This window comes from Guillardia theta, assembly GCF_000315625.1.
Source record: "Guillardia theta CCMP2712 unplaced genomic scaffold GUITHscaffold_101, whole genome shotgun sequence".
NCBI classification, from domain to species: Eukaryota; class Cryptophyceae; order Pyrenomonadales; family Geminigeraceae; genus Guillardia; species Guillardia theta.
This window is the reverse complement of record NW_005434573.1, coordinates 140,116-154,690: the sequence shown is the minus strand read 5'-3', so window position 1 is coordinate 154,690 and position 14,575 is coordinate 140,116. Positions and strand designations below refer to the sequence as shown.

The window sequence follows — 14,575 nt, the reverse complement described above, 5'->3', positions numbered from 1 at the left end:
TGTTTGACATCAGTGATGTCAACTCGTCCAACACGATAAGCAAGTCTGGGCGAGTTCAGAGACAGAGTTGTCTTGCCGCGCGTGATCATATACTGGCCTGGAAGCTCCAGCAGCAATGGTCGTTTAGAGGTGAGGCGATTTTCGAGTGGTAGAGCGATTCCATTTGCTCATTTGTCGTGCATAGCATACACTGGGGCACTGAGCGATTCTGGATCCAAAGCGAGGAAGGCGACAAAAGCGGCGCGTGCGGGGAAAACGCTGGCAGTGTCAAAGAATGGCAAGATCTCTAAGGCTAGCAAAGCTCAAGCAGGAAAAAGTGCAATCAAAAAGTTGAAGAAAGTTGCACAGTCTGCACCTGAAGCACATTCTGCTGCAAGGAAGTTCGCAGAAAATGATCATTCTGGTGCCCGTAGGAACAGTAAGCCTGCTGAAAAGAAGCTCTCAAATAAGCAGAAGCGAAAAGCGTCCTCCATGGGTGAAGCAGAATATGACGAGACGATCGAAGACACCGGTCAGCTTGAAACGCATGAAGACGATGTTAGGCAAGACATGGATGCAGAGCACTTGGAAGACGGAGAAGGTGGCAAACAGGTGATAGTGCATTTTTTCCTGACCTGGTGGCTTTGTTTGATATTGCGCATTAGCCTCAAGATGACACACAAGAGAAGGTTCATGGTGTAGAGGTGAAAAGATTGAAATCGACCATCGTTGCCGTGACTTCATGATAGGACTCAGCAGCTCGTAATGTAGAAATCAAACGACAGAAAATGGATCGCTTCCTTAAGAAGCTGAAAGCTGCAAGGGAAGCAAGATTCAAGAGGACTCTTGAGATTGCAGAAAAGGTATTGGCGGTCCTTGTTCAATTCGAAGAACCAATGTTGTCCTAGGGCATGAAGAAGAACGAATGGAAGGACCCTGATGCTCCGATTTCTTTTGTGCTCTGTCCAGCCGAAGATCTTAGGCGAGGAATAGAAAAGCAAGAGTTGGATCCCACGTACATGGGTAAACTCCAGGTTAGGCTGGAAACAACTTTTTTTTCGTTCGCTTTCGGCAACTTTTGTGATGATTTTTGCTGTCTCTAGCGCTCAAATCTGTCGACTCCCCCCGAAGCAACAGTCTTGCACCTCAAAAGATTCCTCATCAGCAAACTTCTACCTAGCGCTGACGTGAATGTGAATTTGTCAACAGGATGACCTTGAAGTGTTGATGTTGTTGTTCTACAGGTCTCTGAGGTGCAAATAGCTTGCAGGGGAATAGTTCTGTCTAGTGATAAAACGCTTTATGCGATCAAGCATCTTCTTTGGCCTGAAAATCATAAGGTAGGAGATTATGCAGTGTCGTTGATGTCGACCGTTGACTCGTGGCCGAGCAGCTAGCCCCTGTTCTTCGCTATCGTAGGGTGCCTCTGTTGAAGAACTTCTCGAATCCCTCAATGCTTGCTAGCCCTTGTGGCTTGAATGCTCAGTCATCTGGTGCTTCGGGTCTGTTTTCTCGTGGAGTCACCCATCACCATCCTATGGACTTAAAGCGCGGCGCAGAGGGAATGCAGCACCCTCTTTCGTCTCTCTTCTCGCATCCTTCTTCCAGGCACGAAGCTACCCAGCGAAGTGCTTCGATCAACAATCTTTGCAATGTGCGTTGACAAAGTTGTTTTCTATTGGGTTTACTCCTTCGCAGATGAATCAAGAGCAAAAATCCAGAAAAGCTTCAGATGACGTTGGGTTGCTTGAAAAGTCTTTGATGCACCTAGCAGGAGTCAATGGTACAGACTTGAAATCGTTCATCTCGCTTTTAGCTGGCTCACAGAAGTTGGCTGCTCAAAGTGTTGAACAAACATCACAGGAACGAAGGAGTCAGCTGGACTTGAGCAGTTTGCTGGGTCAAAGGGCTAACAGTGCGCATGTTCTGAACCCAGTGAATAACTTTCTTGCTTCTCCTGCGGCCGATATTCAGGCGAATGGAGACAAGCTTGTGAACAATCTTTTTCAAAAACCCAAAGGTTTTGCTGAGGTGGTTCAGCAAGCTCAGCATCAAAACAAGGCGGCAGAGCAGAAGAAGCGAAGCATGCCGTCGAACCCCTCTCACAACAGACACCCGTCTGCTGGTGGTTTCTCGCGCGAGATGTTTTCCAGCTTAATGCCATTCCAGGATAAGAGCCCCCCCAAGGTGACACCCTGCTTCTGCCTTCATTTCGCTCACTCATTGTCAGTCCAAGCCTTCAGCCGAGGCTCCCAGCACTCCCTTTTTCAAAAATGTCTTGAAAGGCTCAAGCTCGAGCATTCTCGCTGGTATGGCGTCCATGAAGCCCCAAGCCTCATCGGCCCCTGCAGCCCCGAAGCCCTCGACGATAGCTGGGGTATCTGCTGCACAAACACATGTTGCAAGGTCATCGCTCACTGATATGAGCAGGAGCAGTCAGGCGGTTGTTGGAATGGAAACGGAACGGCACAGCGGTTGATGGGGAACGGGAGGCCCACACATGAATACGTACGTGAAGGTTGAGGGCACAGGGAAAGGGAAATGACGTGGCTGGTCAGGTCCTCTCTCAATCCGTCAAACCTCCGTCTCCCAAGTTCAGCTTTCAGATCCCCAAGAGCAGGGACCATCTTGCTGTCCCCTGATGCCTGCGCTCTTGAGGTGTGATTGTACATATGTATTGTGAACGATCTAGTTGTTGAATATTTTGAGCCGGCTGATCCGGCAGTGATGACAGTGAACTCTGTAACTTGTTGTACATGAAACGTTTGAAACAAATTAAAGTGTGCTCGACAACTTGACGAATAAATCAAGGATCTCACGCATGTTTGTTTCTTCTCATGTCGGCGTCTTTGTTAGTTGCTTTCCACACTGGTGAAGACAAGGTTGAGAAGGCTGAGATCTTGCTGCTCTGAGGGCAGACAGGCGAACTTGACGCAGAGAATGTCGGGGTTTTACGAGAGAAAAGACGAACCAGAGAGACGCAGGCAAGAGGGAGAGAAGAGGGAGGGAGGGGAGGGGAGGGAGGGCAGGGAGGGGAGGTCGAGGTGGAGGGAGGGGAGGTCAGGTGGAGGTAGGGGGGTCGAGGTGAAGGGAGGTGGAGGCAGATGGAGGGAGGTGGAGGGAGGTGAAGGGAGGGGAGGTCAGGTGGAGGGAGGGGAGGTCAGGTGAAGGGAGGGGAGGGAGGGGAGGGAGGTGGAGGGAGGTGGAGGGAGGTGGAGGGAGGTGGAGGGAGGGGAGGGAGGTGGAAAGGGAAGGGGAGAGGCGAGGTGAGGCGAGGGAGGGATTCGGGGACCAAAAAAAAATGATGTTATAAAACCCTTTTAAAGTTACCAGTGATGAGGTTGACTATGACGCAAGTCGTCAGAAAGATCGCTCTTGTGACCTCCTGCAAGACTCATATCGGCCTTGTCAAACAAGCTTGCTCACTTCGGAACAGCAATGGTGTCCGGAATGGTGTAGCCCATGTGTGGTTACCTTTTGTTTGCGAATCTTCTCAGCTATGGCAACCTTTGTCTTGAATTGGTAAAGCACTGAGGTCGCTGATATCAGTGAGAGCGATGCTGATCAGATCCACATGCCAGCAGTGTGGACTGCTTGAGCAAGGGATCTGTCACATGTTCCATTGTGTATGTATCTGTCTCCACAACCCCTGTTTGCTGCCTGTCTGCCTTCCTCCCTACCTTCCCATCTTCTCCATGCTCTGTCTCGTGTGTCACCTGTCTGCCATGTAACAGTCCAACAAAGCTTGCTTGCTATCAGAGCCGTAAGCAGCTCAGAGCAGCTTGAAGAGAGAGCACGCTTGTTCTCGCGCTCACTTTTCCTTCCCTGCTTCACTTTCACAGTCTTCACCTGCTCATGCACAGACAACTCATTTGAGTAAGATCCGAGGCTTGGAGGAAAGTAGGAGATGTCATAGAGAGATACAACCATCCTCCTTCGCTCCTCCTTCCCTTCGTCCATCTTTCCATCATTCCGCACCTCCACCCCTCAAGTTCCCCTCCTCTCACCCTTCATCACTCAACTTCTTCATCGAGCTTGTCAGTTTTACTCCTCGACTTTCACTTCCTCTAACAGGCCGTATGGTTGTGGTCTCTTTGCCGGCGGAAGGGGGGGGGACGAGGCTCACAGGTGTGAGAGCTCATAGGAACCGAGCCCGAGTCAGAGAAAGGTTTACTGGAAAGAGAGGACAGTTGGCTGTCTCTTACTCGTGCTCGAAACTGACTTCTCCTGGAGGATAACCCAGGATACTCTACCCACAAATGTGAATCAATCTGCTGAAAAGGACCCCTCTGGAGGTCTTTGTTGCAGGAAGCGTGTACCGGTGTCAGTAACCCATATGCTGAAGAGGAAGGGCGGGTCTTGTGGAGTACAACCCGTTGGAAGCAGCCTGCTGGCATGAAAGGACGGGGGGTTTTACTCTGCGAGAGAGAAAAGTTGCCTCTCGAAGGGCTGACGGGAAGTTCAACATCTAACGAGAAAAGATTGTCAATTCCCAAGGAGAGAACAGCCCTCTTCGAAGCTGTGAAAGGATCATCCTCGTCGGAACTAGGTGGTCAATCTCCCCCTTTGGTGTATGAGCCACGTCTGTTTGTGCCAGACACAAACAGACATGTGAGAATAAAGAGAGATAGATCTCCTTCTGTCACTCTGCTTTCATCTTAGTAGAGAAATTCCAGCGCAGGTTGTTGTTGAGCTTCGCTGAAGGTCAATCCTGTAAGGCCTCGGGGTTTGACAACGGACTCATCAGTGCCAAGGACACGGTCACGACGGTTGAAGTCCGAGCGCTTGGATACTGGCAGAATTTTTCACGGCATCAAACTTGGAACTTGGAAGCAGCCTTGAACGAGGGCTGATTCGGAACTTGCTCGCTGTGAAAGACTCACTGCCGATCAAGTTGCTCGTCGAGCTGGGAGACCTCGAGGTCACTTTGTTTTTCCACGAGACAAGCCAAGCAGAGGCAGCTGTAAGTTTGGTTCAGGCTGTGGCCTTTCCAACCCCTTCGCACATTCCTTCGGTTGTATGAATCGCACTGCAAGGCAATCTTACATTAATCTGTTCATCAAACTTATTGACCTAAGGTGTCATATCCTTCTGGTGCTTATCTAGATGATTGTAGTACCCTTCCTAGATGATTGTAGTACACACCTTCCTAGATGATTGTAGTATCCTTCCTTTCCTAGATGATTGTAGTACCCTTCCTAGATGATTGTAGTACCCTTCCGTCATCCTTCTCGTCGCTGTAGCGATGAACATCATGATCGAGCATATCTCGAAGTCGTTGAGCTCTCTCACTGACGCACTGAGAGCAGCGGACTGATCGAGTTCGGTTCACAATGTTCCTGTCAAGTTTGACTCACGTAAGCGATCGTCCGTTAATTCACAAGGAGAGAGGGTGAAGGGTGGTGATAGAAACTAGGTAGGGTAGTGTCTTGACCGGTATTTTTTCAGGTATAAGTCAGGGTATCTGACCTTGAGTGCAAAACTCCAAGGAAAGGGGTGGGGTTTAAAGAGGATTGGGGTTCAGGGGGTGTGACGAGATGCAGCGCAAGTTGACAATCCAAGTCCGAGAGGAGGAGGAGGAGGAGGAGGAGGAGGAGGAGGAGGAGGGAGACATGCGGACCAGATTGGATGATGATACTCTTCCAAGGCTGAGACGATCTCCAAGGATTATGGCCATGACACGAAGAAATGTAAGCGTTCTGCCCCTGAGATGGAAACAAAAGTTGTCTCATCGACTTTGTTATACATGATCTACGTCTTGTGCTGGAACTTCTCGAACTTTGATCATGCGTTGTCTGGATGAACGATGTTCTTCCATTATGATTGTCTTTTTACTTGTGCTCAAGCAGGAGAAGAATGTTACCCCCAAGGATCGTCGCATGGCAAGCACTCTCATGGCAAAGAGCCCTATCGTCAAGGTATGTCATCGTCCAGTCCCGACTGTCTCATCTGCTCACGTTAGCATGTTCTTAGAAACACGTCAAGTCTCCCTGGAGCAAGGATGCATTGCCTGGGATCGGCAAAAAAATTCCAGTCCCCTATCCCATCTACTCCTCGTCCTCCCCTGTGGTGAACGCCAAGAAGAAAGGTGATTGTCTTCGGCATGAATGAAGCTCTGCTGACAGCTCTGCAGCTGCACCAAGATACTTCCAAGAGTTCACAGATCCGTCCTTGCAGGCAACGAGCCTGGATCACAAGCCCGCGTTGCCCAAGATTCATCCGCTGGACATGAATGCTGTGACTCGCCTGGGAGGAAATGAAAGCGCAGAGCAGCATAGGATGAGGAGAAACAGGATCGCAAAGGTGAGCAAGGCCTCAGTGCTGGGGATGATGGGATGATGGGATGATGGCGTGAACCAGATTCGAGCCAGCTTCCCGTCAGCTCATGCGCAAGAGGACGTGAGCGAGACGAGCCGTCTTCGACCGTCAGGTCCAGGAGTCTCCCTGCAGGAGGTAGAGAGACCCTGCTGGTGCTGCTGGTCTGATGGAGGGGCAGCGGGGATGGAAGAAGACGACGAGAAACTCGGTGGACGTCGCAGAGTGGATGCAAGTGAAAGGAGAGACAGCAACGTATAGCACCAGGGGGAGAAGACATGTTTGATGTGATGTTCATCCTGACGAAGCCTGAGATGATTGCAGATCTCCTACGATAAGAGCTTTTATTCTGTTGATCAGAAGAAAGAGGGGCTGTTGTTCCCCTTGCATGCAAGAAAGACTCGATTGTCTGTTGAGCTGCAAGGAGAGACGAAACGTGTGATGCATCGGCAGCACAACCAGGCAGATACAAGGGTCAGCAAGGAAGACTCGATGGCAGGAGGGAGAAGGAGCAAGCGCATCGCAGTGGAGGAGAAGTCGACAGGGATAACACCCACATTCCGAAGTCTGGACGTCGGAAAGAAGGGGGGAACGTTGTTGAGTGCCATAGCTTCCGAATCAGATCGAGGTAGTCTTACAGCAGTGCAACTTATTCGACTGTGATGGACGTCATCCTGCTAGGAGCTATTTCAGCGAGGCTGACGGTAGAGCAAGTGCTGGACTTCCTGGTCTCGGAGATCAGGTCAAGGTTTGCAATGACCATCCCCGAGCCCGCCGAGCTGCTTGAGCGCAACAGAGAGCAGGTGACGACGAGGAGCAGGACGGCGCCCCGTTAGTCTGACTCGCGTCACCAGGTCCAACGATGGTCGGAGGGGGCAGAAGGCTGTCACACGCTCTCCTTTGTCGTGCAGGTTTAGCTTCATTATCAAAACCTGCGCCCTCTCATCAGCCCCTGCCTCTCCCCCTGCCCCTGCCCCTGCCCTCATTCTCTTCTCCTCCTCCTCGTCTTGACTCTTTCGTGTACTAGTCCTTGCTCTTCACATCTACCTGTCTTTCCTGTGATCCTGACACCTTTTGCAAATCAGCTCAACTTCAGTGATCTCTCGATCCCCGCGCGGCTCTACATGCTGCCAGGCACTTGCGCGTGTTTCCTTGTACTCGTCTTATGTCGTCCTAGAGGAGAAAAGAGAGACGAACAAGCGACCATCCAAGATCTGGAAGAAAGTGAAAGTAGCCAGCAGGTTGAAAGGAGGACATGCAGGTAACTTGACTATCAGCACCCAGTCTCCCTTTCGAGTCCCCTCCGGCCTAGCGCTGAAAATTCTTCCGCAGCATCAGCGGATGAAGAGAATATTGAGCCGACCGAGTCGAGTGAGACGAAACAGCAGCAGGAAGAGCAGGAGAGCAACGACACTTGCTCGGAGTTGCCGACCGTGATGAAGTATAGCTACCTTCTCTTGCCTATCCTTTTTTTCCATGTATCCTTCGTCGCTAGGCTCTTCCTCTTCTCTCCAGCTTCAATCTGAAATTCAACCAGGGGACCAGGTTTTCGATCGATCAAGTTCAAGAGAATGAGTCTGACGGTCAGTGTTGAGCTTGTTTTATTCTTTTTATGTAATCTTTGCTGTGTGACTCTTTTGGTTTGCCAACAGGGACTGAGCAAGTTTTCAGACATCGCTGTAGTATGATGGAGATAATCGTCAAGAAATCAGAGACAAGTCACGTGTTCTCATTAAAGCCCTTCATTCCATCATTGCGTGAAAACTTAATACCATTCGCTAAATGTAACAAGCAAGAAAACAATACAATTTTCACTCAGCAGGATGTGACGGTCCCAACCATGAGGAGCGGGAGCACCTCAGTTGGTGAGGGAGTACTTGGGCAGAATCCTGTCCGGGATGTCCTTGACCGAGATAGTCTCGGGGAGGGGGTGCGGACGGACGCTGACACAAGGAATCCCATCGTGGTCCTCGTCTCCCTTGGAACGCTGAGTGTGGTTGAAGTTCCGGATCGCCTCCTTGAGACGATCATATTTCAGGTGACGGCCAAGTATGTTGTCCCTATTCGGAGAGCCAGTGCTGTGTTGAATCGGGAGTGTTCCTGCGCCAGGAGTGAGGGAGCTGGAAAAGGCAACAACACTACAGTATGCTCGAAATGAGGAGCAATCATGCGCGATTCACAAGAGGAGAGCGATCCTGAAGGTCGAGGGGAAGAGAGGATCAGAGTTTTGAGACGAATACCTTGATGCTGTTGATGTGAGAGGTTATGGGAGGGAGCAAAAGCTCGCGCTCCCGCTAAAATTTTCCTTCGAAACATTCTCATCCAGGATTGATCCCGGAGCTCAATCAACCAGGTTCTTTGGAAGTTTGTCTGAGAGACAAAAAGATTAGTGACAAAGAAATCAAAAGAATTCCAAGACAAGTGCTGTTGAAAGCTTCTTTAGGATTAAGCGTAGTATTCCATGAAAAACAGGATATCGGGACATTCAGGTGAAATTACGTTTCTGGCATGATACAAGTGCAGCTATTCATGTTCATGCATTCTGAGAAAAGGAGAGTAGAGAAGAAGAGAGAGAGGGCAGGACGTAAGTTGAAATTTCGCTATCATCCCAGTCATCGGCGACAAGCGGCATGAGGAATGGGCGTACAGGAGGGGGTGCATCGATGAGAAGGATGCACGTGAAGACGGCAAACGGAGACATGCAAGGCATGACACTGAAAGAGTTACACAGGAGAAAAATACGGTAGCTGAAAGGAGCAACAAGATGGTAAAGGCTCACAAGGCAGGAGGATGGAAAAGTCTAGTATAGGAACACAGCATGAATCATAGGGTTGACGAAGGAGGCTGTCAGGAGGAGCGCACCAAGGATCAAGACAACGACAAGAGAGGTGTAAGTAAGATATCGATGACCCATGGTATTCAGACATGAATGAGGAGGAGGAATGTCAGGATGTAAAGAAGCGAACGGGTTCAGCAGTGTTGCAGGGTTCTGTTAAGGGAAGATCCAGGGGTTGGCGAAGTAGAAGGGTTCTTGCGGGGCAAAGGCATGAGCAAGCTGAAGAGGAGGAGTACAAACATAAGGCGGGGAGGGAGGAGGGGGAGGGAGGAGGTCTTGAGGAGGGCAGGGTCGAGCATATCATTGTGAGGCAGAGGGAGCAGGTGTAGGAGGAGGCTGAAGGGGTGGCGAGTAGCATGGGATTAGAGCAGGTACCACGGGTCCTGTGCTACAAGAGTACCGCCAACACCCTTGAATTTAACCATGAAAATACCCGTAGATCAAGTACCCTACCAGACCAACTTGTAGGTTTAACAGTCGGCGTACCCCCTAGTGGTACCGGTCGCGGATGCTAGAAATACTGGGTAGGTGGTCAGGGTTCTAGAAGGGTCTTAGGATTGTTGTAGGGGGCAGTTCTACCATCGCGGCACTAGGTGAATTGAATCGGGGACAGAGCATGGTGGGGTGGTCAAAAGTATTTCCGGTATGAGGGGGTGAAGATAGGCAAGTTGCACAGTAGTAGGTAGGGGTAGTCATAGTGGAGGGGTGCGTTGGATAGCACGGGTCCTGGTCCAGATGCTGTCGGGGAGGGGGTGGGGTAAAGATCGAGAGGTAGGGTGCTGATTTGAGTAAAATTAAGACGTCAGGCGACTCGTTCCAAGATTGAGTAAAGATTAGTACCAGATCTGTTGGCGCGGGGCCCTCTAAAAAGCACTTTTAAACTGCTTGCCAGGCTGTTTTCATCTTCTTTTTATCCCGGGCCCGGGCAACTGAATCCCGAGCCGATCCCGGGGGCGGCAGTTTACTCAGTCGTCACAATGAGTGTTCGTTGAGGCGAGCTCGAACATAGAGAAAACGATGGTGACAACCACGAAATGGCGAGACTCATCACGGTGAGAGGGAGGGAGGGAGGGAGGGAGGGAGGGAGGGAGGTGAGGCAGGCAGGCAGGCAGGCAGGCAGGCAGGCGGGCAGGCAGGCAGGCAGGCGGGCAGGCAGGGAAGGGAGGGAGGGTAGGGATGGGGGGACGGAGGGACGGAGAGAGGGACGGAGGGACGGAGGGACGGAGGGAATTCGAAGCAGTTAAACCGGCTGACTCTGTTTTGCAGGGCAAGCTGACCTCTCTCGCACGAAATCAGAGCTCTGTGCGCAGACAAGCAGAAAGAGACGATAGAGGTTTCAGATGAAATGGATCTTTTTACATCTGCTACTCGCTGCCTTGCCGGGGTTGGCAACTTCATATGAATCTGCCAGGGTGAAGATTACAGCGCCTCAAGACGGGTCAGAAGTATGGGGCGCGTTCAAGGTATTCTTGCAGAGGGCCGGGCATGTTGTTGCGACTTGTAAATTTCTTCAGGTGAGACTGGAGGTCCATAACTTCTTCTCCTCCGTGGTGGATCCACGAGAGGTACATGCAGTTCCGCTCATCATCGCTCGAGTCACTCGAACCCTCTATCAGCTCAACGCTCAGAGCGTGGAGGTCTTTCTCGACGGGGATCTGGTACGTTTGCCGGGAATGCAACCCAGTGTTCACAAGTTTAAGGCCCTGGCGATCCCACTGGGGAACCGGACGAGACAGTTTCACATCCTCACGATCCCTCCTCTGCCTGCCGGACAGCATGTCCTGGAAGGTGAATGGCGATGTACTGATCGAAGCCATCTCATGGGTGATCCTTCTACAGCGCAGTCGCAGCTGGCAGAAGACTTGGCTGCGTATCACGTCGCTGGCCGCAAGGTGTGTCTGGCTGGCGAAGGGAAGGGATGGGCTGCTTGCTGTTGACCTGGATGTTCAGGACAGGATCAGGTGCTGAAGAAAGGTATGTTACAATCATGAGATGGTTTGCCAGGTTCTTGTCTCATGGAGAAATCCAACGCCCTATTGGAGAGAGAACGAGTATGTTGGCGGACTTTGTTGCGGTGCCTCTTATTTTGCTTCAGGGACTCAAGACAGCGTTGTGGTGCACAAGAGATGCTTCAGTACTCGGTTGCGAGCTGCTTCCTGCCTTGACTGGCACTACAGACAAGAGCGATGGCCAACCTTGGTCTAAACAAGAGAGGTGGACAGTTGGTGCTTGCTTTTATGTGCCTCACCTGATATAGGTGGAATGCTTCTGAAACAGCCATCCTAGTCATCGACATGTGGGCATTCCATGGTTGTGAATCTTTAAGTGATCCGACTGATTTCTGGTGATGAATGAGTCCTAGGGTGTCAACCAGCACATCTCAGGTCAATGGAGATAGCTAGGGATATCAATCGCGCTATCATGGCGGCAAGAGACCTTGGAGTTTTCATCGTGCATGTTCCCAGCAGGTTTTCAGCTCATCTTCCAGTGCCTTGCTCTTGACGTGTCTTAGCGGGGTCGAAGAGATGTGGGCAGAGTACCCCGAGCAGCGAGAACGAATGGTTCCAACAGCCTCCATCCCCTCCATCCTCCTACGCCTGACGCCAGGCTGCCTTGGTTAGATGCAGAGCTCGAGATGGTGTATGTCAGAAGAGGGATGTCTGTCTGCCTCACTCAGGCATGCGGGTATCACATGACATCCGTTTGACAAGAGAGCATGAGACATATCGACGCAGGTCAGTCTGTCGAGCCCCTCGATGACGAGCCGACGCTTCCGATTCAAGGCGGTGGCTGCGATGATGGCAAGACCGAGGCTCCGACCAGATGGGACGACGAATCGCACTACCAGGTATGCCTCGGAGCTCGAAAGGCCTCGCCTCTCATGGTCTACCGATAGAACAGGGACATCAAGATCTTCCCGTTGGACGGGCTGAGTGACAGCGCCAATGAGATTGTTGGCACTTTCAAGAGGCTCGGCATGAAGAACGTGGTGTGAAGTGAGGAGCACATGATGACAAGATGCCCTGATGGCATGCGAGGTTGTGACTGGAGTGCATCTCAACGAGTGCATACTGAAGAGGCCGTTCGGGATCCGTCAGCTGTTGAGGGAGGGCTTCAACGTCGTTGTGGTGAGAAATGATAGAGAAAGCATCGGCAGCTGACCCTCCAATGAATTCGTCTGCAGGCTAGAGATCTTACAGACTCTCTCTATGACTCGCGAGACCCACCCTACATCAGCCATAGGGCAGCCAACCATCTTATGGTCAAGCACGTAGAAACGTACATTTGCTGTACAATCTCCAGCCACGATTTTCACCAGCTGAATGAGTGAAGGCAGCAACCGCTTGACAGTGTTGTATATTGTTTGCATTGTGCGGAGATCTAATCGTAACATTCAATCAAAGAAAGCTTCAATGAATCTATCTAAACATCATATACTATTTACAGTGAGGGAGTCTCATTCTCAAGTCCATCGGCCTCGCTCTTGTCATCATCCATCATCATGGCATGGAGAACAGAGAAGGACGTGGTGCAAGTGTAGAGCTGTGTGGTCTCAATCTCTCTGCACTTGTCCTCGAGGTTTTGAACATCATATTGCTCGACCAGGTTCGTCACATCGTAAAAGCAGATCGTGACAAACGGGCACTTGAACTTATCGTCCTGCCGCAGGGACACATGCAGCCATTGGCTAGAGCTGGTGTCTGGCGCCCATTCAAAGCATGTTGAGAACTCAACAAAAGGTTGGCGCATGGCGTTCTCGATCGCTGAGTAATCGCAGTCACTCAACTTTCCCTCAAGGTAGTCCCACAGAGATGTCCTATGCGTCGTATGCCATTGAACACCAACGTCAATCTCGCACATGCTCGTTGAGGCGAACAGAATAGGATTGTTGTCACGAGATAGATCAACCATGATGAATGGACATAGAGTGCTCTTCGTTAGATCCTCGATCGCCCTTCCGTATTCTGTCCACATTTCTGCTTGCTCATCTTGCTCAAAATGCTCCGGCTGATTGTTCACATCATGGCATGAAGCACAGTCGCTACCATTCTCCGTGGCATCCACTGCTCGACCTCTTCTATCTCGCACACAAGCTTTTTCGTCCTCGCCGTGTTCGCATGCCATGAATGACTTGTGCTCGCTTCCCATCGCCTGGCCTCGCCGTCGCTCCCCTTTGACTTCTTATCGTTCACGAGGGAAGGGAACAAACAACGGTTCGCCCCAACTCCAGACTTTACTACACATAATTTACTCACGGAGTCCACACTTCGTGGTGTCCGTGTCAGCACTCCCTTGTGACTGCTGTAAGGCCTCAATGAGCCATTAGAGGGGCCGATGTCATCTCCAGATTTTACCTCGTCAGCTTGTAACCATTTCCTCTTGACAGCGTGACCTTCTGTCCTCTTCGCCGAGCCTTGAGTCTGACCCTGCTGTCCTGTCCTCAATCACTACTATGCGATGGGTAGTTTTGTTGTGGTGCCTTGTGGTCTTCTTGGGATTTGAAGCTGGGCGAGCTTGCCATTGACCACCCCGAACCATGCGTGTCCTCGTGACTGTTTGTTGTCTCAGTTTGAGGGCTGACGGGTCACGTTGGTTTCGCAAGGCTTACAGGCCGTATTGACTAAAATCACGGTGGCCTGAGCAGATTCATATAAACCAGCGGGGCCCGCCGCCGCGCCCGCCCCCCGGACCGGCGAGTCACAGAGTCACTGAGTGACTCTGATCGGCGCTCAGCTCGGACGGCTGACTCTGTGTTCGGAGTCGGTGAAGCCGCGACGGTATCTCCGAAGATGCTGTTGAGAGCATGAGATTCCGGCGCCGTAACAGCGCTCCGGCGGCGGGAGTCCTGTCGGGGCCCGGCGATCACTGTGACAACTGAGATTCACGCGGCGGGCCGGCCCGGGCCCCGCCGCGGGGGGGGCGGCGGCACTCCGAGGCTCAGGTCACAACGGCCGCGGGCTGGGACGGCACTGGCCCCGGGGGGGGGCGAGGCTCGCGCCCGGCCGCGGCGGCCACGCCGGGCCCAGGGACCGTACCGTACCGTGCTCCGAGGCTCCCAGTCCGATCCGGGACCACAGTGACGGTGAATCGGACCGTACTCGAGTCCGATCCCGGCCGAGTCCCGGCGGCCGGAGGGCCGGCACGGTTCCGCCGCGAAGCCGCTGAGCGGCACTCAGGCCCTGATCATGATTCACTGATGAAAGTCACTTGTGAATCACCATGCCAAGTTGCCAGCTTGGCTTCGATTTCACTGCTCACCAAAGTTCAATGTCACACCGTGGCACACGGTTATCACTAAATTGAATCATCCAACACATGGGCCGGGATGGGCCCCGGCAACGCGGCGCGGCCGCGGCGAACTTGACTTGAAAACTCCGCCACTGAGTTGGCGGCCCGGCGATTTTCCTTTACAACTTTCATGAACCGACGGGTGCCGCGGCCGTT

General features: G+C 51.8%; 5 protein-coding genes across 5 annotated transcripts; 3 read left to right on the top strand and 2 right to left on the bottom strand.

Moving 5' to 3' along the window:
• Window positions 1–1,149: 1,149 nt before the first annotated feature.
• Window positions 1,150–2,770, top strand: GUITHDRAFT_155086 (hypothetical protein). Its single transcript, XM_005823912.1, has 7 exons — window positions 1,150–1,166; window positions 1,224–1,319; window positions 1,373–1,633; window positions 1,678–2,166; window positions 2,210–2,356; window positions 2,410–2,487; window positions 2,538–2,770. Exons 3-7 carry the CDS (start codon window positions 1,433–1,435, stop codon window positions 2,619–2,621), a joined length of 999 nt encoding a protein of 332 aa, XP_005823969.1. The 5' UTR covers window positions 1,150–1,166; window positions 1,224–1,319; window positions 1,373–1,432; the 3' UTR covers window positions 2,622–2,770.
• A 2,884-nt stretch (window positions 2,771–5,654) lies between these two features.
• GUITHDRAFT_145344 (hypothetical protein) lies at window positions 5,655–7,982 on the top strand (the record flags this gene model as incomplete). The annotated part of the gene is made up of 13 exons (XM_005823911.1): window positions 5,655–5,669; window positions 5,829–5,897; window positions 5,953–6,067; window positions 6,113–6,282; window positions 6,340–6,432; window positions 6,476–6,529; window positions 6,619–6,922; window positions 6,976–7,097; window positions 7,149–7,205; window positions 7,429–7,555; window positions 7,627–7,735; window positions 7,832–7,877; window positions 7,947–7,982. The coding sequence occupies 13 exons, from the start codon at window positions 5,655–5,657 to the stop codon at window positions 7,980–7,982; spliced, it is 1,317 nt and encodes a 438-aa protein (XP_005823968.1).
• Window positions 7,983–8,152: 170 nt separating this feature from the next.
• GUITHDRAFT_145343 (hypothetical protein) lies at window positions 8,153–8,610 on the bottom strand (the record flags this gene model as incomplete). The annotated part of the gene is made up of 2 exons (XM_005823910.1): window positions 8,153–8,394; window positions 8,535–8,610. 2 exons carry the CDS (start codon window positions 8,608–8,610, stop codon window positions 8,153–8,155), a joined length of 318 nt encoding a protein of 105 aa, XP_005823967.1.
• A 1,537-nt stretch (window positions 8,611–10,147) lies between these two features.
• On the top strand, window positions 10,148–12,461 carry GUITHDRAFT_145342 (hypothetical protein; the record flags this gene model as incomplete). Its single annotated transcript, XM_005823909.1, has 16 exons — window positions 10,148–10,182; window positions 10,542–10,593; window positions 10,645–10,695; window positions 10,747–10,788; window positions 10,825–10,918; window positions 10,970–11,022; window positions 11,086–11,104; window positions 11,135–11,181; window positions 11,226–11,344; window positions 11,388–11,474; window positions 11,515–11,598; window positions 11,643–11,746; window positions 11,866–11,978; window positions 12,027–12,119; window positions 12,169–12,258; window positions 12,315–12,461. The coding sequence occupies 16 exons, from the start codon at window positions 10,148–10,150 to the stop codon at window positions 12,459–12,461; spliced, it is 1,230 nt and encodes a 409-aa protein (XP_005823966.1).
• Window positions 12,462–12,571: 110 nt separating this feature from the next.
• On the bottom strand, window positions 12,572–13,279 carry GUITHDRAFT_145341 (hypothetical protein; the record flags this gene model as incomplete). Its single annotated transcript, XM_005823908.1, has 1 exon — window positions 12,572–13,279. One exon carries the CDS (start codon window positions 13,277–13,279, stop codon window positions 12,572–12,574), a length of 708 nt encoding a protein of 235 aa, XP_005823965.1.
• Between the last annotated feature and the right edge of the window lie 1,296 nt (window positions 13,280–14,575).

Excerpts from the sequence above, each read along its gene's own strand:
- GUITHDRAFT_155086 (XM_005823912.1), top strand. The coding sequence starts at position 1,433 with ATGCTTGCTAGCCCTTGTGGCTTGAATGCTCAGTCATCTGGTGCTTCG. Across the intron at positions 2,167-2,209 it reads AGGATAAGAGCCCCCCCAAG|TCCAAGCCTTCAGCCGAGGC; the intron begins GTGACACCCTGC and ends ACTCATTGTCAG. Across the intron at positions 2,488-2,537 it reads GGAGGCCCACACATGAATAC|GTCCTCTCTCAATCCGTCAA; the intron begins GTACGTGAAGGT and ends GTGGCTGGTCAG.